Source organism: Hyperoodon ampullatus (assembly GCF_949752795.1).
Source record: "Hyperoodon ampullatus genome assembly, chromosome: 14".
Lineage (NCBI taxonomy): Eukaryota > Metazoa > Chordata > Mammalia > Artiodactyla > Ziphiidae > Hyperoodon > Hyperoodon ampullatus.
In genome coordinates this window covers 42,465,056-42,491,823 of record NC_136927.1, presented here as the reverse complement: position 1 = coordinate 42,491,823, position 26,768 = coordinate 42,465,056, and the positions used below count along the sequence as shown (strand labels likewise).

The following is a 26,768-nucleotide window of genomic DNA, read 5'->3' as shown; positions in this document are numbered from 1 at the left end:
TGAAATGCGGATTACTGGGCGCGGTCCAGGGATTTGGATTTAGCAGCCCTGGGGAGGGCCTGAATCTGCGTCTCCCACAGGCAGCTTGGTGGTGCAAGGCGAAGCATCGCCTGAAGTCCTCTTAAGTTCAAGGTCCATTCAAATGCATGACCTTGGGTAAGCTCTTTGTAACCTCCTGAGCCTCAGTTTCTTCATTTCTAATCTGGGAACACCACCACTGCCTTGTGGGGCTGAGGTGAAGCTTGAACCAGACATCTCACGTAAAGCTCCAGCTGGGAGGTGCAGGGCATGGGCTCTCCCCGCCGCCCCTCGCCACCACCCAGGCCAGAGTCTCCCGCTGACCATGTTATGAGAGGCTCTTGGGTAGTCTGCAAATTATCATAGCCTTCCCTGGCCTGACGCAAGCAACAGTTTTAGTCGTATTTTATATTTCCTTGCAAGAGATGCTTTGTTGTGGAATCACTGAATGTAATTTCCCAACTAAATTAATGCACCTCTGGGGCACTCAGGAAACGTCTGGCTGCTCCTGGAGCCCAGTGCGCCCAGGAAGACTGTGATGCTGCCTCGCACTGTCTAGATCCCCACCAGCCTGACCCTGGCAGCCACCACCGTGTGCAGCCGTTTTCACTCGTCACTTCCTCTGTGCGACACACAACTCCCAGGAGCATCCCCCTGGAAGGAGGAAGGCGTGGGGTTTCTCTGGTTGCCTGCTCACCTTGCCGCCTTAGTAGAGTACAGGCTGCATGCAGGCCCTTTTCTCAGGTTCACGACCAGCTTTAACTCTCTGCCTTCTGCATTTTGCGCATTTTGTGCAAGGAGGTCCACCAGTTTCAGACCCTCTCCCCTGGTGGGGATCCTGGTCACAGAAAGGGAATCCAATCTTCTCTCGCCACCCCTCAGCAGGCCGTGGCAGGAAGGTGTCCTCAGCGGGGCTTGTGTCTGGTTTCCTAGGCGTGGTGCGCTGCCCGCGCATCCGGAAGAACAGCGGCCCAGATCAGGGCAGTGATGAGGAGGGCAGTCTGCAGAAGGAGCAGGAGAGCGCCATGGACAAGCACACCCTGGAGCGCAAGTGTGCCATGATGGAGTATACCGCGTGCGTCCCCGCCCCGCCCCCCATCGGGCTTCCCTGTCAGGCCCGGAAGCCTGAGTCTCTGGTGCTGAGGCCGTGGCTCACATCTGGCCCCAGCCATGCTGTAGTTAGCTCACCTATGGTCAAAAAATAAAAAGAACCAGTAGCCAGAGTGCAGAAATTGGGAATTTTACATAACAGTCTGGGTTTCTGACAAGCCCTTTACTTCCACCTGCCAGGTGTTTTTCTGGGAAGGTAACAGTTATAATAAATGCCCCCTGCCCACTCCATGAGCTCTCTTTTCACTTCCCAAGGAGGGCTTGTTTTCTGTTTATTTCCATCTTCCAGGGGCAGCCGTGAGGTAGTGGATGAAGGCTTTATCCCCGGAGATGGGCTGGGAGCCGCTGGGCTCGATTCCAGTTTCTACGGACACCTAAAGCGAAACTGGATCTGGACCAGCTACATCATCGACAAGGCCAAAAAGGTGGGCTTTCAGGATGGGGGCATCCATCCCCGGGCCCCAACCCGGGGGGCTGCCATTGCTACTCACCTGCCTGTCCCTTTCCTGGCTCACGGTTTTTGAACTGGCCAAACCAAAACTGACCAGAGACACAAATAATTACTTCCATATATGCTAAAGGCATGTCAGGCCCCTTAAATATCTGCCTGGCCTTCTTTTTTTCCCCAACGGATTCTAATTTATTCTGCGATGTGGACAAGTACTCCTTTTTAAAAGAAAGAACAGAAAGTCTGTAAAACAAAGGTCACACGGGGAGGGGGTACGTGTGTGATAGGAGGGTGGCGGTCCCCACACAGTCTCTTCGTCAGAGACTCGTGCACCTCAGCGCTGTGGCTGCCCTGGGCTCCCTGGGGTCCATGAAAGCTCACGCTTTATCCAGTGCCATCCTCATCTTTTAGGAGACCACCGCATCGGAGAACGGGCTCACGGTGAGGCTGCAGACGTTTCTGTCCAAGCGCCCGTTGCCTCTTGGCGCTGGAGGTACGTGGGCCAGGAGTTCAGCAGAAATAGACGTGGGACTGTCTTGGGCCGACACGATCGCTGCACATTGGCTTTGGCTTCTGGCCTTTGCAGAGGTCATTCTGCAGCGCCGGTGTCCTGTGCTTATTTCCAGGCAACAGAAGGTTGACTGTCTGGGGAGAAGCGCGAGCAGGATCAGGGCTCTGTGCTGACAGGGAAGAGCACTTTGAGGTTGGCCGAGAGCCCACGCTAGACAGGAACCAGAAAGTGAGGGGTGGAAAAAGCCAGAAGCGCAAACGGCTGAAGAAGGACCCTGGGAAGAAGATCAAGAGAAAGAAAAAAGGTTTCGGGATGCTCGTTCGTGTTTGCCAGGCCTGCCTTTGCATGCACGGTCTGGCTGGGGATGGACAGCAGCCTCCCCGCAGCCCAGCCTGAGCTCTGCCTTCAGACTCGGGTTCCGTCTCCTTCTATTTGGAGCACTAACTCTGCATGATCACGTTTTATTTTCCACACTCAGCCTGCTGACCGAGAGGGCCTCGAACTGACTCTGTGCTTCCCCCTGCTTTCTCTGTCTCTGCATTGTGTAGAGCCTTTTCACTTAGTAACTCCCTCAGTTCAAATTTCTAATTCCTTCTCAACTGGGAAAAAAAACCTTGGCAAAAAATCCATAGCAAAGTCCGCATCACAACCAGCCCAAATCCTCTTATTCTTTTGGTTTGCTTTTTAATATCTGCATCTGTGCTAATCAGGGCAAAGTTTAAAGTTATGTTGTGTTTTTAAATCAGAGGCAACATGGGCGTCACTTAAGCCTGCAGGATCTCTCCAGATCTCGTGAACCCATCGTGTGCGGTGCCTTGTAGATTGCCCTTTGGAGTCTTCATTTGGGCGGTATTTACAGTGAAGGAGGGCAGCGAGAAGACCAGTGTCCAGGTTTTAGGCCACTTTTATATCACCTCAGTGGTGTGTGTGTTTTAACAGCGATCTGATAGCTATAGCTATTTCAGCTGAGAACAGAATATTTTAACAGGAACCTGTTTTTAGTGGTTTATTCTGCTGGTGCTCAAAACAAATAGCCTCACATCAGCTGAAACAGCCTCCTCTGTTTAGCCTGTCCAGATATGCATAAGATCAATTTGGCTCGCAAAGACCTGAATTCATTACAAGGCAAAATACGGTGGTGGTGTCGATTTGAATCTAAATGCTCTTGCCCACTTTTCTCCTGCCCTCATTTGGAAGACACTTATTAAACAAACAGTCTTTTGGAATTGGCAGTAGCATATGGTAGCATATGGCGTCTGCCTGTGAAACTGCCACCAGCGACTCCCCGAGGGGAAGAAACTTTGGGAAACCCAGTGGTTGAGAGCTCAAGGTTCCAATGCTGTCTGCTGCTTACTAGGCTCTGACTTTGGGCAAGGTGCTGTATCTCTCTGTGTTTCCAATTCCTCAGCTGCCAAATGGGGATAATAATTGTATCCTTCTCATAGGGTTGTTGCCAAGTATTATTTTTAATTATAAGTGAATATATGTAAAAAGCTTAAGCCAGTGTTTGGCACCTAGTAAACATTCCATAATGTTAGTGATTGTTATTATTTAGGTAGTAACTACTTTGTGCCAGGTGCTGCGCAAGGTGTTTTATACCCAGTCTCGTTCACTCTTCAGGGCAGCCCCGTAGAGTGGGCCTTGTCCCCACGCTGCGCCAGAGTTTGCACAGCATCTGAGGTCGCAGAGCAGGGAATGGTGGGGACCCACTTATCCAGAGAGCGCACCCCAAGCAGGCTCCCTCGGCTTCTGTGCGAGGTGCTTTCAAAGGGCTCAGGGCCTCCAAGGGAAGGATCAGAGATGGGCAGATAACTAACAGGAGGCTGCATCAGGCTGCCCAGCCCATCTCCACGAGATGTGACCAAAGAGAAATGATGAAAGGGGTAAAAAAAATCTGTCAGGATGGGCTGAGTCTTTTGTGATTAGTTTACAGGGCTCCCCGCACGATGAGATTCTGATAACCAGTACCTTGGTGCAGTGTGACCTGCTGGGTAGGGACCCTTCCCCTCTCCACAGTGACAGCTCCAAACTGGTTATTAGAGGCCCCCTCTCCTCTTCCCCTCTTAGAAGAACTCCCGGAAGAAAAAAGCAAAAGGCTGCGTTACCACGACGAGACCGACCAGAGCGCCCTGCAGAGGATGACCCGGCTGCGCGTCACCTGGTCCATGCAGGAGGACGGGCTGCTTGTGCTCTGCCGGATTGCCAGCAACGTCCTCAACACCAAGGTACCCGGCCCAGCGCCCCCGCCCCCTCCCAGTCTCTGGCCCGCTGATTTGCGAGTCCCTCTCATCATGGGACCCACGTAGGGAGGCTTATACCTGGGACCCCTCATCCATCCCATCTACTCCACTTGGCCGCTGGGAGAAGCATTTCCCAGAATCCTAGCAATGGATACCACGCCCGTTTTCTTGTTTTGTTTTGTTTTGTTTTAATTTTATTGGGGTATAGTTGATTTACAATGTTGTGTTAGTGTCAGGTGTATAGCAAAATTAATCTGTTACACATATACATATATCCACTCTTTTTTAGATTCTTTTCCCATTTAGGTCATTACAGAGTACTGATAGAGTTCCCTGTGCTATACAGCAGGTTCTTCTTAGTTATCCGCGCACCCGCCATGCTTATTTTTGCACATCTGTTTCCTGGCTTCGGCTCACGCATCTATGTCTTTGCCTGGCTGCAGGCCACACGGCTGAGAGCTGTGCTGTCCCTCTCTCTTCACCAGGAATCTGACCCTTCCCGGCTCCCTGCCTCCCACCCTCATCTGCCTGGAAAACTCCCGTTTATCTTTCAGTAACCGCTTATCATCTCTGGAAAGGCTTCCCTGATCCTCCCAAAGGGAAGTAGTTACTGCGTTCTCACTCTGCCCCTTGGACGTGTACATTTCACGCTGCTCCTTTGGCTTCTGGCGCCTCTTAGCCCACTGGAGTGGCTGCTTCTAGAGGCAGAGAGACTTCTTACTTGTTTTTGTAGCTGCAGCCCCTCGCGTGGTGCCTCCCACGCAGTAATCACTCTGTCCGTGCGGACCAAGTCAGCGTGGGACGGTGGCTGTCCCCGGGTTCACTCCCCGCCTCCCATGCCATGCCGAGGCGAATGTCCCATCAGGCTGGTTCCCAGAAGCCACCCGGAGCGTGGGCTCTGCCAGTGTCCTGCCCAGGGCCCCTTCCAGGCAGTAATACTGCCAGGCAGAGTATGTGAGGTGGCTTCATAGGAGCCCCGTTTGTGTTTCCTGTTCTCAGCCATACCAGCCAAGAGAAACCCACTGAGAGGTCTGACGCTCTCTGCCTTCAAGCTCATTAAATCCCTTTTGTTTATTTTTGCCCCGGATTTTCTTATCCCTCCTCCCCTTCCTAAATTCCCACCCAATCCCTTCTGCCAGGAGGAACCCGAAGGCGTGTTGCTGTCCCTGATACCTGGCCTTGTCTCATCACAGCACTGATGGGAGAGGCCTCTCCCCTCCCCCACCCCCCGCCCTCCACGCAGCCAAGGGAGCCAGGAGAGCCTTGCACGGACCCTCCACTTACTCACTTCAACTTACACCAGATTCCTGGGCCCACTCCTGCTGAGGCACTAAGAAAATAACCCTGTCATCAAGGCCCTTCCTTACCTGGGCTGTGCCTTCCTGCATGTGTTCACTGAGAGGGTCTCCTGGGTCTGTGACTCAGCACATTCCGTTTCCACTAGTGTAACCACAGGTGCTGTACACAGAGCGTTCTTGAGCGTACACGATGGGTACTTAAACCTCTAAAGCTGTCTAATGAAATGCATCTTCTATACTCCTGACCTCCTGTGACGCATTGACCTCCAGTCAGTATTACCCAAGCACCCTCCGAGCACCTCTACTAGTCACCAAAAGATACTCTTCGCACTGGACCTGGAGGATTTGTCTTATTCCTCTCTGCCCAGCACCCGCTCGGGGCCAGGCACGTGGTCAGTGCCCAGTAAATATGACTGAGTAAATGCATGAGGTGACAGTATTGAGTGTCCGCTGAGGAAAGAGGTTCCACAGAACGTATTCCCCCCTCCTTTACATTAGTGACCCATAATGTGGGCTCCGAGGATACTGATTTTGTGTCTTGGCTTGTGTTTGATCCAGGTGAAGGGCCCGTTTGTCCCCTGGCAGGTCGTGCGGGACATTTTGCACTCAACCTTGGAAGAGTCTTTGGATAAAACATCCCATTCGGTCGGACGAAGAGCTCGCTACATAGTCAAAAATCCACAAGCCTATCTGAACTATAAGTAAGCCTCCTTTGAACTTCCATGACTCCAAGACGAGGGTATCCCAATGCTTCTAGTTCATTCTTTACACTTCTTTCATCCCATTTGCTTAAGAATCGGCTGTAAAAACCAGATAGACAAAATCTGAGTCGTCCAGTAGCACATCAGTAGTCTGTTGGAGACTGTTAGTGAGATTGTCCTTGATTTTGGGTGGCTAGGTGTGATTCTGGGCACTTTCACATTCAAGGTGTTATTTACACTTTAGAACAGCCTCGTGAAGCAGGTGCCGCTCTCCTTTGTTACAGGTGAAGAAACAAGCTAAACAGGCTAGGTGACAGCACTGAATGTTACCTCTTCACCTCACCTGAGTAGCATATGGTGAAAGCAGAGGCCTCTGCCCATTTCCACTAGGGTTTCAACACTCCAGAGCAGCTCTTGATGTCTCCGTGTTAGTGGTCCATCACATAGCTCACTCCAGAAAGAAGCTAGACAGGAACGGGGTCACTGGACCAAATGCACTCCGCCATTTCCTCAGCAGAGCCGGGCGTTCCCTAAAGACGTGAGGGGATGGCAGCTGGCCAGGAGCTGCAAAGCCTCCCCCATCGGCAGTTGTCAGGGAGGCTGCCCGCCGTCTGTTTCCCTCAGGGCCACGGTGTAAAGCTGTCGCCAGCCCCGTCAGACTCCTGCAGCTCCCTCCCTCTGCCGGCGTGGGCTCGAGTGGGGAAGCCCAGCGGGTGGTGTGGGAAGGTACCCGAGTGTTGCAGCCAGCATGAGGGTGAGGCCGGGAAGCAGAGCTTCTTCCACCAGCTGACGTTCGGGCCACAGGTCAGTGGGAGAGCTTGGCTCCGGGTTGGTTCCAAGCCGTGCGCTGCCTGCAGTCAGCCAGATTGCAAGGAAAGCAGCCCAGCCCTGGATTGCAGAGGAGACTCAGCCCTCTGCCCAGGCTTCTCAGTCTCGGCGCTGCTGACATGTGGGGTGGCTCATTCTCTGTTGTGGGGTGTCCTGGGCACTGTGGGGTGTTTAGCAGCCTCCCTGGCTCCACCCCCGAGGTGCCAGTGGCAACCCGCCCACCCACACCCCACCCCCACACCCCACCAACTGTGACAATCAAAAATGTCTTCACACGCCCCCCTAGGGGGGCAGATCGCCCCGATGAGAACCGCTGGGTTAGACCCACCAAGGGGCCTTCCTGTGTGAAGCCACTTCCCCAGTGCATGGGAGACTCTTAGAATGTTCTGCTGAAAGGGCTCTGATCACCTGGTCCAAAGTCCTGCTTTTTGCAGGGTGGAAACAGGCCCAGAGAGAGCGTGCAAGTTGGCTGGGGTGACAGTGAGCTGGCAGTGAAGTGAGATCTGGAAGTTGGGTTTCCTGGCCCCTGCCTGACGCTCTTCCTCTTGTCCTGCAGCAGCCGGGGAAGAGGGACATGAAGGGGACTGCAGGGCGCGCAGGCCAGGTCTCCATCCACTGCAGCTCAGAGCTGTGGGACCTGGGACGGGGCATTCATCCCCTTAGAGGCTGTTTCCCCACCTGTGAGCAGAACGATACCAATAGTAACCACACCTGTCCCACCTGCCCTGGCCCTTGGCTTCCGTGTGACCTCGGGGGCAGGGGCGGACCCTACACCTCACTGAGCTGTGAAGTGGAATGACAGTCTCTACCTTGCAAGCTCTTTATGAAGGAGCAGCTCCAGCTTTCGAAGTGCGCAGCTCCTAGAAACCCAGCAAACGCTGGTTGTCTTTCCCTCCATTTCCCTTTGGGCAGGTCAGGCTCTTTTGGTGCCTGGAGGTGTGAAGATGTGTGCAGTGGACAGAGTGCTGGAGGAGGCCGGAGCTCTTAATACCAAGCACCAGGGCCTGTTTCTGAATTTAAGATCCTCTTTGACATAGGTCTCTCCTGTGGTCCTGGCCAAATCCCCGTGAGGGCAGGCGCGTGGAAGCTACTGTTCTCAGTTTGCACGTGGAGGACAGAAGCGCAGAGAAGTCGAGATGTGAAGCATGAGCACAAACAGGCCGACCCCCAATCCTTCATTTTCAAAAGCTATAATCACCCAGCAGGCACATAAGCAGATCATACTTCATGTTTACCCAAGGCCAGAACTGTTAGGACAGAAATCTTCCGGTGGTTCTGAACGTGGCCATCGTGACATTGCCCAGACTTCACTGTGGCCTGCTCTCCCCACAGGGTCTGCCTCGCCGAGGTGTACCAGGATAAGGCGCTTGTTGGAGATTTCATGAATCGAAAAGGCGACTATGGAGACCCGAAGGTGGGCCCCGCGTGGTGGTTGGGCTCAGCCTGCCCTGAAAGCAGGGATTTCTAGGTTCTAGTCTGGTCCTCTGGGTCCCACGGTGCCTCTGCCAGCCTTGAAAACATGGGCTTTTCCCCTGCTCATTTGGGAAATTGACTTGTCAGTTCTTTGGCTGTGGCCCTCACTTGATCTGGGTCCAGCATCAGTTTTAAAGATGATTAGAATTTTCCATGTCTCTTTGCAATGCTGCTGTGTCTTGGGTCTATTTTATTAAGAAAATAGTGTTGCTCTTCAGAAATTACAAACAGCTAGACTTCTGGAAAGCTCGTGGATAGGCGATGGGTTTTTCGGGGTTTGTTAAATTTTATTTAAAATTTTATCTTTATTTTTGGCTGCGTTGGGTCTTTGTTGCTGTGTGCAGGCTTTCTCTAGTTGAGGCGAGTGGGGGCTACTATTCGTTGCGGTGCGGTGGCTTCTCTTGTTGCGGAGCACGGGCTCTAGGCTCGTGGGCTTCAGTAGTTGTGGCACGCGGGCTCAGTAGTTGTGGCTCACGGGCTCTAGAGCGCAGGCTCAGTCATTGTGGTGCACGGGCTTAGTGGCTCCTCGGCATGTGGGATCTTCCCTGACCAGGGCTCGAACCCTTGTCCCCTGCATTGACAGGCAGACTCTTAACCACTGTGCCACCAGGGAAGCCCGGCCATGAGTCTTCTTTCTGAGTTTTCTGTGGGCGGGGCCGGGACGGTGATTGACAAGGAAGGAAGCTGTCTTTCCAGACCCAGGCTTCTCTGCTCTGTGGCTCAGAGTCTGCTCACCCCTCACTCATTGAGCTAACACCGGACTCCGCTGCGTGTATGTCCGGCCTTGCGCCAGGCGAGGCCAGCTGAAATGGAGCCACAGGGCAGTGGGACGGGCAGAGAAGTAAACGCGCACCGCAGAACAGTGCAGCCACCCTGAGAGAGGAAAGCACAGGCCGCTGAGGTCTCAGAGGGAGAATTAGGAGTGCTTTTGATGCAGGTGACGGAAAAAAAAACATAACAGGGGCTTAAGGCTTTTTTTTCCCCATGTGCCAAGCAGCCCGGAAGTAGGCCGTCCTATGCAGGTGCAGCAAAGCAGAGATGTCCTCAGGGTCCCCCATTTATCCTGTCACTCCGTCCCCATCCCTGGTGGTCAGCTTTCCATCCTCATGCTGGTCACCTCATGGCTGCCAGGTAACTGCTGGAGCTCAGTCCTCACAACAGAATCCCAGGGCAAGAAGAAGTGGGGAGAGGGCCCTTGTATCAGGGAGGGGACAGCCTTTCCCAGAAGATCCGTCCTGACTCTCCTCGGGAAGCTGGGCAGGCTGTCTCCCCACACCAAATTGGGGCTGGCTCCACTGCTAAGAAAGAACGGGATGAAGGAAGTAGGTGACCAACGGCATCTACTACAGAGGGCTTTTCAAATGTGTCAGCACTGAGCCCAGACCGCAGAGATGAGGGACCAGCCGAGGAAAGGCAGAGGAGAAAGGGGGGCGAGGTGCCCCATGGGAGGACGGCAGCGAGAGGCGTCAGGGAGGAGTGTGAACCTGTCCTGTAGCGCTGGACACCACGTGACAGGGTGACGGGGTCGGTTTGCCGGCCACACCATGGAGGATGAGTTGGAGGTGTGAGCCTGGGGGTGGCGAGGCAGTGAGGGACCACACTGTGATCCAGGTCTGCACTGGGATGGTCGCAGGTTGGGTACAGAGGAGGAGGGGTCTGGTTTGGGGTTCACGGTTGAGCGTTGAGCATGGCGGTGGAGGCTGACTTGCATAGGTGAGTCACAGAGGAGCAGACCTGGGGGGAGGAAGGCGACGAGGGGACACAGGCCTGCTGATTGGAGGAGACTGCACAGGACACGTTGGGGGCTCCCATCTGGGCCTTGGGGGAGAGTGCTGGTGGCGCAGGTTTAAGGCACCAGGTGTAAGGCTCTCCATCTCCGAGTGAAGTGGTGAGCATCTGTCACCTTCCGGGGGGGGCGGGCTGGGGAGGCAGGAGGGCACAGGAGACAGTGTTTCTGTCAATGTCTGTGGGAGGTCGCTGCCGAGGGAGTTTGCTACAAGATTTTCCCTCAATGTGTCTTAGTGAAACCTCCATTCAGGGAGAAAAAGGGCTTAACATCTCATTCTCTCATGTTGAAAGGTTTGTGCCAGCGAGTTTAAAGAATTTGTGGAGAAGCTTAAAGAGAAATTCAGTTCAGCCCTAAGGAATCCTAACCTTGAAATCCCAGACACACTCAAGGAGCTGTTTGCCAGGTAAGGTTCCCTTGGGAAGGTTCTGTGTGAACTTTGGGGCAAGAGGAGAAGTCACCGGCCAGGACCGTCACGGGTGTGTCCCCCATCAGCCGTTCCGCTTGACCTTGCAGCGAACCCTGCACTACCCTTGACCCTGGACGCCCTCGTCTGCTCTCATGGGCGACTTGAAAATGGGAGGCACTGCCATCCCTCGTGCCCCACCAAGTACTCCCTTCCATTACATGAAGGCCTTGCTCTGACTTAATTCTGGCTTACTCAAGTATTTGAGTCCTTTTGCTATGATTGCTCATTTTAAGCACAGGAAACTCTGAGGGGTACTTAACTTCCCAAGGTCACAGTGCTAGTGAGCCCCAGGCCAGGATTTGAACTTATGTAAGTCTGACCCCAGAGCCCCTGCTCTTTCCAGCTCAACCACTGGGCATCTGGAAAAGAACAGACTTGGGTTTGAGCCCAGACCTGTGAAACTTGAAAATCTTCAGTGCTGTGAACCAGACCTATTTCCGCTGCTTAATCCAAATGTGAATCCCTTCTCTTCACCATCCTCATCAGGATAGTCCCTCTCGCCACTGTATTTCCACATTTCTTCCTGTAGAGACACGTCCATCCATCAGGTCCCACTGTGAACTGTGTGGTACCTTTTCAGCAAGCCGTCTGCGTTTCAGTTGGGGATCTCGTCCTTTCATTCACCCAACAAATAGTTTATGTCGTGCCCACTGTGTGCCAGGGCCAAGGAGCGATTTGTAGTCGTTTACAGATTTTGCCTTTGCCACAAACTCTTCCCCAGAACCCACAAGTGGCATGGTTTCTCTTGTCTTGAAGATGTTTCAAGTGGCCTGTTTACCTATATATAATTTCTGTCCCCACATATTTTCAATAAATTCCAAATATTTTCTTGTTTGACCAAAATCAGGTCACGTTTTTCTGAAAAGGTGCTTTGTCTTGTTCCTAAATTTTAGGAAGCATTTACGATTGCCAAGATGAGTTTTGACTTTAGTTTTGTAGAAACCAAAGAAATGTCTCAAATAGATGGCCATGTTTTTTTGTAGAGTTCTACGATTTACTTCTATATTTATTTGCTTGGTATGAACACAATAAAACAATATTACTTGGAGCTCAGAAAAGTAGATCGGGGGTTAACCTGTAATCCCGTCTCATGATACAACTTTGCCCTGTGGGGCGTCTTCTCGCCACCTTCTTCCTTATGCTTGTTCTTCATCCTGGTGACCCACAGCTGTCTGTCCTCCTCCGGTTAACACTTAACAGTCGCTCCCTGTGAGTTAACGTCTCCTTGTTGCCTCAAAATGGTCAGTGAACGAACATTCCTCATTTCCTCAACCCTCATTCTTGCAACACGCTCAATTTGATGGGCAGAACCTGGTGTTTTCTCATTTTAATTTGCATGTACATGTTTCAGTTTTAGGGACTTTACTATTTTTTCCGCCACGTTAGCCAGTCAGTAACCACCTCCCGCGAGCATCCCCTTGGCTATGGAAGGTCAGCTGGGCTCCATTCACAAGTTCTTCTGTTTCCTATGCAGATACCGAGTTTTGATGATTGGAGATGAAAAAGACCAAGTCAGGAAAGAGGATGAACTTAATAGGCAAGTACTGACAGAGACCCAGTACCTTTTCCTAGGCTGCTTGATTGGGTTGTCTGCAGCCTAGCACAGGGTCCTCTAGGGCCGAATCTAGCCTGGCGCCGGTTTCTGGAAATAAAGTGTTATTAGAACACAGCCACACCCATTGCACCTGTAGTCTGCACTGCTTTCACGCTCTAACGGCAGGGTTGAGTGGCTGCAACAGAGACCACTGGGCCCAAAGAGACTAAATTATTCATTATTAGGCCCTGTGCGGGGAGAGTGTGCCGACCCCTCACCCGGCCTGTCACTGGCCCAGGTTGAGGACGGGTTGGGGAAGGGGTTTGAACTCCTAGCCCATGAACTTCCCAAGCAAAACCTCCCTTGGGACTGCCCTGATGGTCCAGAGGTTAAGACTTCGCACCGCCACTGCAGGGGGGCGCCGGTTTGATCCCTGGTGGGGAAACTAAGGTTTTACACGCCGCGCAGCATAGCGAAAAGTAAAAAAAAAAAAAAAGAAAAAGAAAAAGAAAGAAAGAAGCCTCAGCATTTTCTTTCCATCTTGGATAATCAGTATTCAATTTGATTTTTAGCTCTGTATTCAATGAAAAGCCTATTCTCATTGGAGAAACAGTTGTTTAAAATTAGACAAAAAGAAAATCTAAACACTAACCACATGTGTTAGTTGTCATGAAAACCCGTTTCCAGGTTATGTCACCCCTTACCCACTGGACTGAAACTTTTTCCCTGTGAATATGGACCAATCAGTAAGGCATAAAAACCGTCATTTCTTTTGTTTTGGTTTATGACTAGTTTGGACATTCGTATCACTTTTGTGAGATTGAAAACTTTTTTGAAACCGAATCTACCCAAGATGAGCGTGCCCTGCGGCCTGTGGGCTCACGTGGCCCTGTTGCCCCGTCTCTTTCAGCGTGGATGACATCCACTTCCTGGTGCTCCAGAACCTGATCCAGAGCACACTGGCCCTCTCGGACAGCCAGATGGAGATCTACCAGTCATTTCAGGTGGGTGTCGGGGACGCAACATCAGCTTCACAGCAGTGCTCTGGAACTCGGGGCCCTTCCCAGGCCGGGCCATGTGAGGTTTCCACCCCTTCACTTCACTGCAGGGCCTCAGAGGGCCTGATTGCCCCTGAGACTCTAGCCCTCACTCCGTTCATCTCTTTTTTTTTTTGGCCGAACCGCGCTGCTTTTGGGATCTTAGTTCCCCAACCACGGATTTAACCCAGGCCACAGCAGTGAGAGTACCGAGTCCTAACCCCTGGACCACCAGGGAACTCCCCCGTTCATCTTTGAAGTATGGGCACAGGATCTGGTGACCTCCAGAATCCCTCCCAGCGCTGAGGTTTTGAGTCTAATGTTGAAGGCAGAAAATTAGGCAGAAGAGGAAATGAACCTCTCAAAAGAGCTGAGAAAGTAATTGGACTACACGGCATATCTTTTCCAATTATAACGGACAAATGTCAACATATTTTGATTGCTAGATATCGCCTAGTGGGAAAGCTGCCTTTCTGCAGGCATTGAGTCATATATCTCTTGAGAACTTACTAGAACTGTAATGCTGCTTTATCGTGGCCAAATGAGGATGAAAGAGAAAGGCGGATCTCATTCAGCCCCGCACTAAGCCTGGGAAGTGCTCTTTTACAAGTGTGAAAACTTGAGGTTCAGAGAAGTTCAAAAGCCCATGCCCAAGATCCCAGAGCTCATCCATCTAACCTGAGTCTGTGTGGCTCCAAGCCCCCAGCGGAGGGGCCCACTCCCCGAGCCCGTGCTTCCCTTGTTTCTAGTGATTGCAAAAGTGTGTTCCAAGTAGAGCTTGTCTACTTTTGTATTTAGTCTCTAAACCCAAAACTCAGCTCTTCAAGCCAGTTTGGGACATGAGGGGGAAAAAAATAAGAAAACAAAAGGCTGGTGTTATTTCTCATCCCACTGATCTGTTTAGACGGGTGCTGTCCCAAACTTTGTGGGGATGCTTCAGAGTCAACTGGAGAGCTCTTGTGGCACGTGGGCCCCAGGCCCCACCCCACAGTCTGCAGTCAGGAGTGGAGGGGGCAGGACCCTGACGAGCTCTCCTGCCCAGCCGGGGTTAGAGCTAGCAGGACCTCGGGGGTCGGTCCAACCCCCATCAACACGAGAAAGCCCAGCCCCCAAGTTATGGCAAGAGCCTGGTCCCTGTGTCCCAGCCAGGGCCGTGGCCTCACTTTTCCTTCCTCTAGCTCCATTTCCAGGTGGGGTCTGAGCGGTAGGGATGGTGCCAAGGGGCTGTCACTCTCCCTGACCACCCAGGGTGTGGGAAGTCCCATGAGAGAGAGCATCTGAGCCCAAGGAGGACACAGGGCCCTTCTTCAGCAACCCCCTCCCCCTGGCAGCAAGGAGTGGGAGGTCATTAGGGATGAAGTCAGGGAATTCCCTGGTGGTCCAGTGGTTAGGAGTCCACGCTTTCACTACCGAGGGCCCGGGTTCCATCCCTGGTCAGGGAACTAAAATCTCACAAGCCACGTGGTGTGCCCACCCCACCCCACCCCCCAAGAAAAAAGAAAAAAGAAAAGGGATGAGGTCAGAGGCCACCCGGGATCCTACCAGGGTCCCTGCAGCCCTGAGCTTCCGGGAAGTGTGCTGCAGGAAGGTGGACGTCACTGTGCGTGGTCTGTGCGCTCCTGTTCCACGTCAGCGGCCGTCTGGGGAGCGTGCCCATCCTCGTCTTCACATGGAAGAGGCGAGCAGAAGGTGCAGGTGTTTCACAGGAAGCTGGATTCAGCTTCCACTTCCGCTTGGGGGGAAGCAGTGATGACCTAACGGCTGCATCCTGCTTCTTCCCTCCACCCCGCTCAGTCTTCCCCATCAGGCTGCTAGTCCGTGCGCCAGGACTGACGTAGAGGTGGTACCTGGAGAAATCGCGGGCACTGTGCGCACCTCGGACTGACAGGACCCAGTGTGTGCCCAGACCCCACTCTGTCTCCGGGAGAGCCACCCCCCATGCTGCCCCAGTACCCCAACTGACCACCACTTGACTCCCAATCCCCTGGCCACTGGCTCGAGGACGAGACCTCATCCTCTCCCTGGTCCCGCCCCTCCCAGCAGTGTGGCCTCAGAAGATCCCTCGAAGTCCATGAGCCTCAGTCTCCTGTCACCCTCGGGTCCCGGGGTCAGTGCAGCAGAGAAATTTCTAAGCCAGGATTCTGAGACCATGCCTGCAGGTTTTCTTGGCCAGTGCTTTGAACTTTCCTGGAGGCTGGTGTGTACTCGACATTCGCTGTCGGTTGACTGAACCAATGCTGTTCGGAAAACGGGAATGACGGGACTGCCGGTCCCACAGTCCTTTGAGCTGCGCCTCCTCTGGGCGGGATCCACATCTGTGAGCCAGGGAGCCATGGCGGCGTGGCCCACGGGGGGAGCCTCTGCACCCAGGACCCAACACCGCCCTCCATTTTGCCCCATGCTGGGTGCCAGGCGCCTGCTGGGGCAGCAGTAAGAGTCGAGTCTGTGTTCTTATGGAAGAGAGTGACAGTGAATAAACAAATGAGATCATTTCACGTAGACTCGGTTACTACGGAGAAAAGGAAACAGGTTAATGTAATTGAGTTGACTGCCGAGGAGCAGGACGGAGGAGGATTTGGCCTTTGAGGGGAAGTGTGTGAGCTGAGAGCTGAACGTTAGGGAGTCAGCCACGCAGAGACTGGGCGAGTGTGCTGTCCACGAAATGGGAGCAGGAAGTGCAAAGGCCCCGAGGCGGGAGTGCCTTGGCTTTTTCAAGAAACGTAAGGAAGCCGGTGAGGCTGGAGGGTGGTGAGCAAGGGCTGCACTTATTGTAGGAGTTGAGGCCAGGGTGGTGGGCCGGGTCCCACTCACGGTGGTCTCGTCAAGCTTAGTGAGGACTGGGAGTTCCCCCTGCAGACAGAAGCCGTTGGGGCTTTCGAGGCAGGGAAGGAACGTGTGGTCTGATTTAGGCATCAAAGGTCTACTTTGGCTGCTGTGCAGAGTGGTCGGGCTGGGGGCAGGGGGCCACGGGGCGAAACGATCGTGGCATGGCCCAGATGGTGGCAGTGTAGATGGCACAGACCAGATGCGTCTGGGAACATATTTCGGGGGTAGAGCCCAGCAGACATGCTGATGGGTTAGGTAGGGGTAAGGGATACAGTGGTATCAGAGATGATTCTGCATCAGCTCCCAGCGTCTTTGCAGCCAGAGAAATAGGCATGGGGCGCAGCCCGCCTTTCCCTGCAGTTGCCTGTTCTCTGTACTCTCTGAGGTGACGTGAAGGTGGGTGCGGGCCGACCGTCGGGATGTGGGCTTCCTCCGGGCTCTCCCCCACCGCCAGCCGCTTCCTCCATCGATGATCAGCTGTGGCTTCTGTGCATCCACATCGGGGTCTTCCCCCCGCCGGCTGGAGAGCCCTGTTCACGCACGGCCTGCTGTGTTACAGACGTTCCGCCTCTACCGGGAGTATAAGGACCACATCCTGGTGAAGGCCTTTGTGGAGTACCAGAAGAGGAGCTTGGTCAACCGGCGCCGGGTCAACCACACGCTGGGCCCCAAGAAAAACCGTGCTCTGCCCTTTGCGCCCATGTCCTACCAGTTGTCCCAGACCTACCACAGGTGAGCACGGGGAGGGTGGGGCCTGGCTGCAGAGAGGAGCACAGGTGAGCGGAAGTGACGGGCGTCCCTCTTCATCAGAGAGCAGGGCGGCCTGGGCCTCTCGTGGCCTCGTGTGCGAGACGCAGCCTCTGGGACCAAGTTTCTCATCAATGTCTGTCCTCCCTTCTATGGGAATAAGGTTAATGCTTGCCGTATTTTGTGTTGGGGTGTTTTACCAATTTTGTAGGTAGTTTGTTTCCCTTTTCCCCATAAAATTGGGTAAAATGGGTTTCTAATAATTAGACCAGCTAAGAGTGCACCCTTCCGGTTGGATGTAACCTCGGTCCTTATCTTCACGGCTCCAAGCTGTACCAGGCCGCCTGTCTTGCAGGCTCGCACGCTTCATTTGGAAGCCATCATGTACTTTTTGGTTTTTTTTGTTGTTGTTGTTGTTGTTTTTTGGTGGTATGCGGGCCTCTCACTGTTGTGGCCTCTCCCGTTGCGGAGCATAGGCTCCGGACGCGCAGGCTCAGTGGCCATGGCTCACGGGCCCAGCCGCTCCGCGGCATGTGGGATCTTCCCAGACCGGGGCACGAACCCGTGTCCCCTGCCTCGGCAGGCGGACTTTCAACCACTGCGCCACCAGGGAAGCCCTACTTTTTGTTTTTTTAAGTTGCTCGCTCTCTCTCTCTCTCTCTCTCTCTCTCTCTCTATATATATATATATATATATATATATATATTTATGGCTGCATCAGGTCGTTGTTGCTGCATGCGGGCTTCTCATTGTGGTGGCTTCTCTTGTTGGGAAGCATGGGCTCTAGGCACGTGGGCTTCAGTAGTTGTGGCACACGGGCTCAGTAGTTGTGGCTTGCAGGCTCGGTAGTTGTGGCGCACAGGCTTAGTTGCTCCGCGGCATGTGGGAGCTTCCCGGACCAGGGCTCGAACCCATGTCCCCTGCATTGGCAGGCAGATTCTTAACTACTGCGCCACCAGGGAAACCCCATCATGTACTTTTTAGACCCAGTTTGTGGCATGTCAGCAAGAGGTTGTTACAGGGTCTGGAAAGTCACCCCTCTGGACAGAGGCAAGGGCTTGACTGCAGGCTCCAAGTGGAGACTGTGAGATCGAACACACGCGTATCCCCTTTCCTCTGTAGGGGTTCAGGGCTCGCCTTGTGTAAAGATGATTACAAAAAGCACATTCATCTTCCCCAGTTTGGTACCGCGAGGCCTAGGGTGTTGGCTTAGATGAAAAGGTGCAGCACCTTCATCCGAGATGGAAAACGGGGCTTCCAGGGAGAAGCCGGTGTGTTTAGTGTTGACGGCAAGATATGAAGTGCCCTCAGCCCATCCACACCAAGGCCTCCAGCACCCTGTCCTCAGAAAGGCCCTTCCCTTCTCTTTCTGCGTAGGATTTTCACGTGGCGATTTCCGAGTACCATCTGCACAGAATCATTCCAGTTCTTCGACAGAATCCGGGCTGCCGGCAAGTTGGACCAGCCTGATAATTTTTCCTTCAAAGAGCAGGATAATAATGACTCCACGAGCGACCTGGTGGCATTTTCTTTGGACGGCCCTGGAGGACACTGTGTGGCCGTCCTGACCCTTTTCTCCTTGGGCCTTGTTTCCATGGACGTCAGGATCCCAGAGCAGATCGTGGTGGTGGACAGTTCAATGGTGGAGAACGAGGTCATTAAGAGGTGAGAGCCAGGGCAGCCACTGGGACGCTGCTCTGAGCACCGTCGGGGGCTTTGGGCACCATCACTTCCTCGCAAGCTGTGGCATCTGCAATTTTATTTCCTCAGTCATCTGGGTTTTATTTTCAACGAACACTTGCTGCGTTTCTCTGCGTTGTGCTTGGCATTGTGTGGGTATTTGCCATACAAAGACAGCAGGGCCGGGCCTCCCTGGTGGCGCAGTGGTTGAGAGTCCGCCTGCTGATGCAGGGGATACGGGTTCGTGCCCCGGTCTGGGAGGATCCCATATGCTGCGGAGCGGCTGGGCCCGTGAGCCATGGCCGCTGAGCCTGCGCATCCAGAGCCTGTGCTCCGCAACGGGAGAGGCCACAACAGTGAGAGGCCCGCGTACCGCCAAAAAAAAAACAAAAAAAAAACAAAACAAAAAAAAAAAAAAAAAAAAAAAAAAAAAGACAGCAGGGCCTCGGCAGTGCCTTCTGGGAGCTCACGGGTCTGTTAACCAGGGATTCCAATGCGGTGTCCAGTGCAGCACCTCCTGCTGGTGCCTCTGAGCGCCAGGGGAGCCAGAGGAGGGGGTGACTGGGCCACGCCAAAGAGAAGGACCCGGAACAGTGTGGCACGGAGGGTGGGGTAGGCAGAGCAGGGGGATCGTTAAAGGTTCCTTGAGGCTGTAATAGCTGAATTGGGATTTAATGGAAAAGCAGGCATTTTTGGACAGAGACTAGGAAGGGTTTCCAGGCCGAAGGGACAGCCCTTGCAGAGACACAGGTATAGGGACGGGGGGTGGGGGGGTATGGAAGGTGGACGAAGGGGATGAATCTGGAGCACAGTCTGTGCTGACCTGACCTCACAGCCGGATGCCAGGGCCGCATCTGTGGTCAGAGCGCCGCTCTCTGAAGGGGCGGCCAGACCAGCTTGGCTGGGCTCCGTCGTCCAGGTCCGTTTTCTGCTCCTAGCCTGGGAAAGGACGGCACCTTGGAAGAGGACGAGGACGAAGAGGAAGACCTGGACGAAGGCTCGGGGGCCAAGCGCCGGAGCATCGAGGTGAAAGCCCGCCAGGCCTCCCACACCAACTACCTGCTGATGAAGGGCTGCTGCGCCCCCGGCATCGTCAGCAACCGCAACCTCAACCCCAACGACAGCATCGTGGTGAACTCCTGCCGGGTCAAGCTCCGGCTGCGCTGCACCCCGAAGCCCACCGGGCTCGGGCCCGCTGGTGAGTGCCCCCCCAGCTGCCCCGTGGCCCAGACCTGGGGCTCATGGCCAGGCTCCCAAGGCCACGTGCGGCAGCCACCACTGACTGAGCCAAAGCGGAAAACGAAGGAAAAGCCCTCCTATCCGTAGCAGTCGGCGCGGGGGGCACGCGTCCTGAGTTGCCCACTTGGGGAGCCCTGGGCTGTGCCCACTGTGTGGTTAGTGCTCACCATGGTCTTTTTGCCTGAGTGTTGTCTTTTGACCTCTTGCTGTGAAAGATGAGTATTCTGCTTATATTCATTATCTCTTATCTCCTTTACTTCCAATTTTTACACTTTTCTGAGTTCTTCTGTTGATTGCCCTTGAGACGATAATGCCTTGCGTTTTTAAACCTCCATTCCCTGCGCCCTTAGTTTCTGGCCGTCTCTCTCCTCCCTCCACGTAAAACGAGAATATTGGGGCCTCGTCCCTGCACTTCTCTTCCCCCTTCCTGCCCCTTTCCTGCTCTGTCTGACTTGCCTTTATTTTCACGTGTTGAGGTGTTTACCTTCACAGCCACAGTCAGTATTCTGTGCTGTATCAGGAGCTTGGCCCAGGCAAAAATGTGATGACCTGTAGCCTGTGGTCTGAGCAGAGACACCTTGTACAGGAAGCACCAGAAACCAGCCGTGGCTGATGTGAACAAAAGTCGGGACTTGGGCTTCCCTGGTGGCGCCGTGGTTGAGGGTCCGCCTGCTGATGCAGGGTACACGGGTTCGTGCCCCGGTCTGGGAAGATCCCACATGCCGCGGAGCGGCTGGGCCCGTGAGCCGTGGCCGCTGACCCTGCACGTCCGGAGCCTGTGCTCCGCAACAGGAGAGGCCACAACAGCTAGAGGCCCGCGTACCGCAAAAAAAAAAAAAAAAAAAGTCGGGACTTGTGGAGGGGTCCCGGCGTATCTTACGGGGTCTGCGGAGCCGTGGACATGGGAGCATAAGGAAGGGTGGGGCCCGGGCAGCCTGAGTGGAGGGCCACCCCACTCCCTCCAGAGCTCTAGGGTTCTGGTTCTCAGACCCCAGCCCCACCTTTGAGCCCTTCCCTGTGAATCTTGAACAAGAGAATCATACTGGCCCTGGGGATCCAGTGGGCTGCAGTCAAGGGCCCAGGGCGGCATGTATCAGGAACCTGACTGCCAGGGGCCCAACCGTGTCCACCCAGAAGGCAACCCCTGGACATTTGGGGAGCAGTGAGTCGGTGTTGGGGCATGACCTGCCTCGGCATCGCTTGTACACTGGTCTGGGGAGGAGAGGGGCTTCTCAGGGCTGATTCTGGTCCTCCTGGTCTCCACAGCCACTTCTCTGGAAGAGCTGATGGTGGGAACCTCCTGCCTCCCTGACACATTCACCAGGCTGATAAACAGCCAGGAGGACACCTGCAGCTTGGAAGAGTTCGCCCACCAGCTGGCGCTGTCTGGGTACAAACCCGGAGACGTGTCCGCCGCCCTGGAGGTCCAGGGGGCCATCGCAGCGGCCGGTTGCTTTGGGGTGGACAGGGTGGAGTTGAGCCGCAGGTTCTCTGCCTTGGCGAGGACAGATGGGGAGCGCTCCCGGACCTTCGCAGACTACGTCCAGGTGAGCTCTGCTCTCAGGCAGCCTGTGGTAGCCAAACCAGAAGTAGCCACTCACGGGCCAGACGCACGCTGCGGGTGGGCTTGGCTTGGGGCGTGTAGTGGAATTTTTTCAAAAGCTGGATTCGTTGTCAACATGGAAGACAGGAGATCTTGCCTGAAATTTTGCCAGCTTCTCCTGAACGTTAGAAGGTCTGGCCACTCTGGGCCCTGTTTCTTCAGCACAGCTGGCCGGAGCCCCCCCAAGCCATGGGCCTTGTCCTCCCCAGCTCTCTGCTGTCTCCAGATACCCTGCACCTGGTCCACAGCACTCACCACTTTGTTAGCGCAAGTCTGCGTGCCCGACGCGCAATGAGGCCCAACAAGCCAAAACGTCGGAGTTTGGAGGGGAGAAAGGTTTACTGCAGGGCCCTGCAAGGAGACAGGTGGCTCATGCCCCAGAGAGCCCCGAGCTCTCTGAAAGGTTTTAGCAAAGCATTTTTAAAGGCCAGGCGAGGGAGAGGGGTCTCAGAGTACGTGATCAGCTCGTGTACAGTTCTCTGATTGGCTGATGGTGAGGGAACAGGGCGGTGTCACGGGTTAACGCTGTCAGTCCTTAGGTGGCAGTAGGTCTGGGGACTGCAAATTTAAATTTGTTCCATTTGATGGTGGTGGGGGGGTTGCCTCTGTAAAACAACTCAGGAAAGTGCACCAGATACTGTTACCTGGGTACTTCAGAGAGGAGCTAAAGCAGAGGGTATGGGGGAAAGGCCTGCCCCGCAAAGGCCCCATAGGGTCCTTCTTGGTTACAGCTTTACCTGCCCGCACCCATTTTCATCAGTGACCCCTGAACCCAAAGAATGTGAGAAGAGTTAGACCTTTTAGATCAAGTGCCCCGGGACCTGGCTTGCCCTCCTGCGTGTCAGTTGTTATCGATGTTGCGGAGGTGCCTGCCTTGCGTGTGTTCCTGGGGCAGGGGGGAGGGTGTGGAAGTCGATACTTGTCATTATCAAAGGAGTTCTTACCCATACAGGAAATGCAAGAGGGCTGTTGAGTACCTTTCACTTGGTGTTGGATTGTTCTTAGAACTCATGGTGCCTCTGGGGCCCTGGGAGGGAGGGTTGAGGATTTTCCCCAGGCCCCGGTGCTGGAGCCCAGGCAGCGGATCCCGCTGACTGCTGAGAGGCGAGGGGCAGGCAGCTCCCTCTGTTCCCTGGTGTCCAGCACAGGGCCCTAGTGGCCCATGCGCCGCTAACCCTCCCCAGACCCGCATGATGTGGGTGTGAGTCCTGCGTCCAGGCTGTGAACAGGGGCAAACTCCTTGAATCTTGACTTGTGGTTTTTTTAATAAAAAAGAAAAAGATGTTGGTGAACCCCTGTGTGCCGCCCAGAGTTGGTGCAGCTCGTAGATAAGAACAAGGACGTAGGAAGAGGGCGTGATGAACGAGGGAAGGAGTCAGTCTCCTTCACTTGGGAATAATTATGGCTTTTGCAGAGGAACTTGGTAACCCTCGGGGTGGGGTGTTAAGTCTAGGAGGAGCTGGCCAGGCAGAAGGAGACGTGTAAGGTCACATCAGCTTTGAGGGCGCAGGCGGAGCCACCTGTGCTGAAGGAGCTGGGCTGGCCACTTGCTCAGAACGCTTAAACACCTCAGGCAGGGGAAGGGGACCCCGATGACCCTGGGGATCCCTACAGACGCTGTGTGTCTCCTGCTTTTCCTAGGACCTCTTAGAGCAACAGCAGGTGCTGGAAGTCGGCGGCAACACCGCTCGCCTGGTGTCCATGGCCTCTGCCGAGCCCTGGCTCTTGCACTCGGTGCGGCTAAAAGACAAAGAGGAGGGCACTGACCTTCAAAGAGAAGATCCCCAGGCCAGACCCCCTGAGGGGCCTTCCAGTGAGGACGACCCCTCTGAGAGGCAGGCACCACCTTCTCAGGGCCCCCTGAGCGCCAAGAGGCGTGCCAGCTGGGCCAGTGCAGATGTGGACAGCCAGGGCGGGGGGGCCGACCCCGAGAGTGCCCCAGAGCCCCCCACAAAGAGGCCCACACTCCAGGACGTGCGTTTGGCCCCCAGCCTGGGGCCCAGAGCAGAAGAAGAACCAGAAACCCAGGTGCCTGCCCTGCCCACAGCTCCTGAGGACACAGGCGTAAGGGAGCCTCCCCCCAGAGCATCGGAAGCCAGGCAGGAGGACCAAGAGGGTGTCGGGGTACCCAGCTCCCCAGGCCGAGAGCAGCTGAGCTGTCAGGCCCAGCTTCCGGAGGGCCCTGAAGACCCCAGAGGTACCAAACCCTGTCCCCCACACCACCTTCCCCCACCTGCCCATTCTCTGTCACGGGGCCTGATGGGCGGGGGAACCTGCTGCAGCCACAAAAGGGGCCTTTACATCAACTTTTCACGGCCTCGACTTCAAGGGGGAAGCTCTTGCCTGTTGACACTCGTATTTCCACTAGAGGGCAGAGGCCTCAGGCGCTCCTAAGCCGACCTGTGAATCACGAGGACACGGCACTCTCTTGGTTCTGGAAAGAGGTGTTTCCTGAAGCATCCCTGTCAGGAAGCAGAAAGGGGAGGGCTCTGGCCTCCCCAGGGGCCTGGCAGGTGCCCCATTTTCCTCTCTCATGCTGTAATCCTCTGGGATGTTTTTGCCCAAGGTTTTCACACCCCCAGCTCTGCAGTCAGGGCTTCAGGCGCTCGCCGCTCCCCAGGGCGGGGTGTCCTCGGCCCCTGAGCCCAGCTGCACACTTGCACCTTGCCACCTGTCCCATGTTGTCCTGGGCGTGCAGGCTTTGCCCCCCATGCCCTGCCGCCCTGGGGTGAAGGCTCTGAGGAGCGGCATTGCTGTTGCTTTGTTCACTGCTTTATCCCCAGACCCAGAAGGACTTGAGGAATGAATGGGGGAGGGAGAGATGGGCCTCACCTTCTTCAGTCTCCCACACCCTTTCTCTCTTATCAGGTTTGGCGGATGGTTCTTCGGCTGGGGGCCTCTCCCAGGCAGCGTGGGAAAGGTGAGTGTGCTTCAGACTCAGGTGGCCTGGGCCGGGGGCAGCGGCGAGGGCCTTGGGGGTTGTCCCCAGGGTCCAAGATTAGTTATTACATGACGGTCTTTCACAAAGATCTGTCTGGCACAGGGGTCCGGGACACGGGTGGGACTGTTGGTCCCGCTCACTGGGGGACCAGGCAGGTGCTCCTCGCACGTGGTGGACGAGGGCCAGCAGCGCTGACCGCTGTAGCACCCGGTCCGTCGGGAAAAGTGGGTGTCACAAAAGCCTTTCTGGCGAGGGGGCGCCTGCCCCAGTGTGTACATCACCCTCAGCTTGGCGGGGCCGTGCTCTCCCAGCTTAGATGTCGCCCCCCGCCAGGGCCCAGTCACGCGGTCAGAGCCAAGTGTCCAGCTACCCTGGGGCCTGGCCTGTCCCACGCTGGGACCCTGTGTGTCAGACCAGTCACTGGTTAAGCTTTTAGCAGAACCTTCTAAGGAAAGTGTGTCTGGAACCCCCGTATACAGCACAGAAGTAGAACTCTTGAGTACAGACCTGAGAGCTTGGTCAGAAGGGGAGGCAGCCAGTGGCCCGGGTCCCAGATGGAGCTGGTAAATCCAGAGGTCCTAGCACTTCCCCGCCCCCTTACCCCCACCCCCGCCAGTGAGTGGTGACGTGGGTCCTGCGCTCGTGGGCCGTGGGGCTGGGACCCCGTCTGTCCAGATGGGAGGGAGCGGCGGGAGGTGGAAGAACAAGAGGGAGACGGTCCCCAGCCCTGAGCCCCAGGCCAGGCGCTGGACCTCGCCGAGCCTTGGTGTCCCATCCCCGGAGCTGGGACCATGCGAGCCTGATGCCCGTGTGCCCACCCCGCAGGGACTGTGAGAGCATCCGCTTCATCGGGCGCCCGTGGCGCATCGTGGACGGCCGCCTGAACACGCCTGTGATCAAGGGCATGATGGAAGGCATGCTGCACCACATCATGACCAGGCCCGGCGTGCCCGAGAGCTGCCTGCTACAGCACTACGAGGGCGTCCTGCAGCCCCTCGCCGTGCTCGAGCTGCTCCAGGTGTGACTGGGCTCGGGGAGGGTCCTCATTGGGTCCCCGTCCCCCACTGCGGCTCCCTCTTCCTGGGTCTGGGCTTGAGTCTCGGCCAGGGGGTGGTGGGCACATTGGCCGAGCTTGAGGTTGTGGCCGCCACGTACAGGCTCGGCCCACGGGGGTGCGCTGGCCTCCTGGCAGACAACCAGGCTCCTCAGAAGAGCCTCGGGCCCCAGGTGTCCCCCACACCGCTTACTCCCCGCCCCCCGTCAGCCCCACTTCCCTCCAAGGCCGCGGCGCTGGCCGAGCCCCACACCCGCTTCTGTCCTCCTGCCTCTGGCCTCTGTGCCCTTTAGCGCTGCTGGCGCCCAGCCTTCCACATCCCCCACCCCTGCCCTGGGTTCCTGTCCCCAGGCCGTCCCTCACAGCACCCTTTCCTAGCCCCGAGCTGTTGCCCAGGCCTACATGTTGGCGTTCCCGGGGTCTTGCCTCTGACCCTTTCTCTAGACCAGGGCTCAGAGGCTCACAGGCCCACGGGGGCAGGTGAGTAGTGAGTGACAAGCCCCCGTGGGTGGCAGGGAGAGCTGGAGACGTGCTCACGGCCTCCTGAGGGCAGCTCGACCTGATGGCCGCCTTGCACTCCGGCCTTGTGTGCCCTGGGCCTACAGCTCCTCCACAGAAGTGGAAACGGGAAGTTCAGTGTGAAATTCCCCGCACTTTACAGCAGGTCTGGGCCCAACAGAACCCCATCTGGAAGCTGGCCTGCAACCCCTGCTCAACACAGGGCCGCTGTACAGATGCTGGTCACTCGCTTCTCTCTCTTGCCCTGGGCTTTTGCCTAAACCCCCCTGGTCAATCCCTACTCGTCTCTCAAGGCCAGGTTCAGGTGTTTGTTCTGGGAGCAGCTCCGGGCACAGAGGACATGGTCCTCGAATGCCCCTGTGAACCGGTCTGCCTGTGTCGTCTGCAGGGCCTGGAATCCCTCGGCTGCGTTCAGAAGCGCCTGCTGAGAAAGCTCCCGGCTGTCTCGCTCTTCTCTAAGCCGGCGGGCGGAGAGGCAGAGTCGTCCCCCAGCCCGGGTGGGAGCCCCATGGTCTTCTACGAGCCCACGCTGGACTGCACGCTCCGCCTGGGCCGCGCCTTCCCCCACGAGGCTAACTGGAACAAGTGGGTCCACTTCTGAGCCTCCTGTCCCAGCGCCGGCCCTGAGGAGAGGATGTTCTCTCCTGGGGGGGGCCCACATGTGCGGTGCAGCCTGGCGAGGTCGGGGCACAGGGGGCCCTGTGTC

At 55.6% G+C, this 26,768-nt stretch overlaps 1 protein-coding gene across 1 annotated transcript in view; it reads left to right on the top strand.

The window, feature by feature from the left end:
• GTF3C1 (general transcription factor IIIC subunit 1) overlaps window positions 1-26,663 on the top strand; it is a gene marked incomplete at its 3' end in the record, with an annotated part of 71,532 nt that extends 44,869 nt beyond the window's left edge. The window contains exons 20-37 of the mRNA XM_079719383.1: window positions 952-1,093; window positions 1,418-1,553; window positions 1,988-2,069; window positions 2,203-2,391; window positions 4,155-4,312; window positions 6,184-6,326; window positions 8,487-8,568; window positions 10,707-10,819; window positions 12,357-12,419; window positions 13,327-13,420; window positions 16,839-17,011; window positions 18,404-18,691; window positions 19,645-19,904; window positions 21,212-21,492; window positions 23,190-23,745; window positions 24,417-24,468; window positions 25,315-25,507; window positions 26,451-26,663. Of these exons, the coding sequence (XP_079575509.1) occupies window positions 952-1,093; window positions 1,418-1,553; window positions 1,988-2,069; window positions 2,203-2,391; window positions 4,155-4,312; window positions 6,184-6,326; window positions 8,487-8,568; window positions 10,707-10,819; window positions 12,357-12,419; window positions 13,327-13,420; window positions 16,839-17,011; window positions 18,404-18,691; window positions 19,645-19,904; window positions 21,212-21,492; window positions 23,190-23,745; window positions 24,417-24,468; window positions 25,315-25,507; window positions 26,451-26,663 (3,218 nt within the window). The remainder of the gene's footprint in view (window positions 1-951; window positions 1,094-1,417; window positions 1,554-1,987; window positions 2,070-2,202; window positions 2,392-4,154; window positions 4,313-6,183; window positions 6,327-8,486; window positions 8,569-10,706; window positions 10,820-12,356; window positions 12,420-13,326; window positions 13,421-16,838; window positions 17,012-18,403; window positions 18,692-19,644; window positions 19,905-21,211; window positions 21,493-23,189; window positions 23,746-24,416; window positions 24,469-25,314; window positions 25,508-26,450) is intronic.
• Window positions 26,664-26,768: the final 105 nt, after the last annotated feature.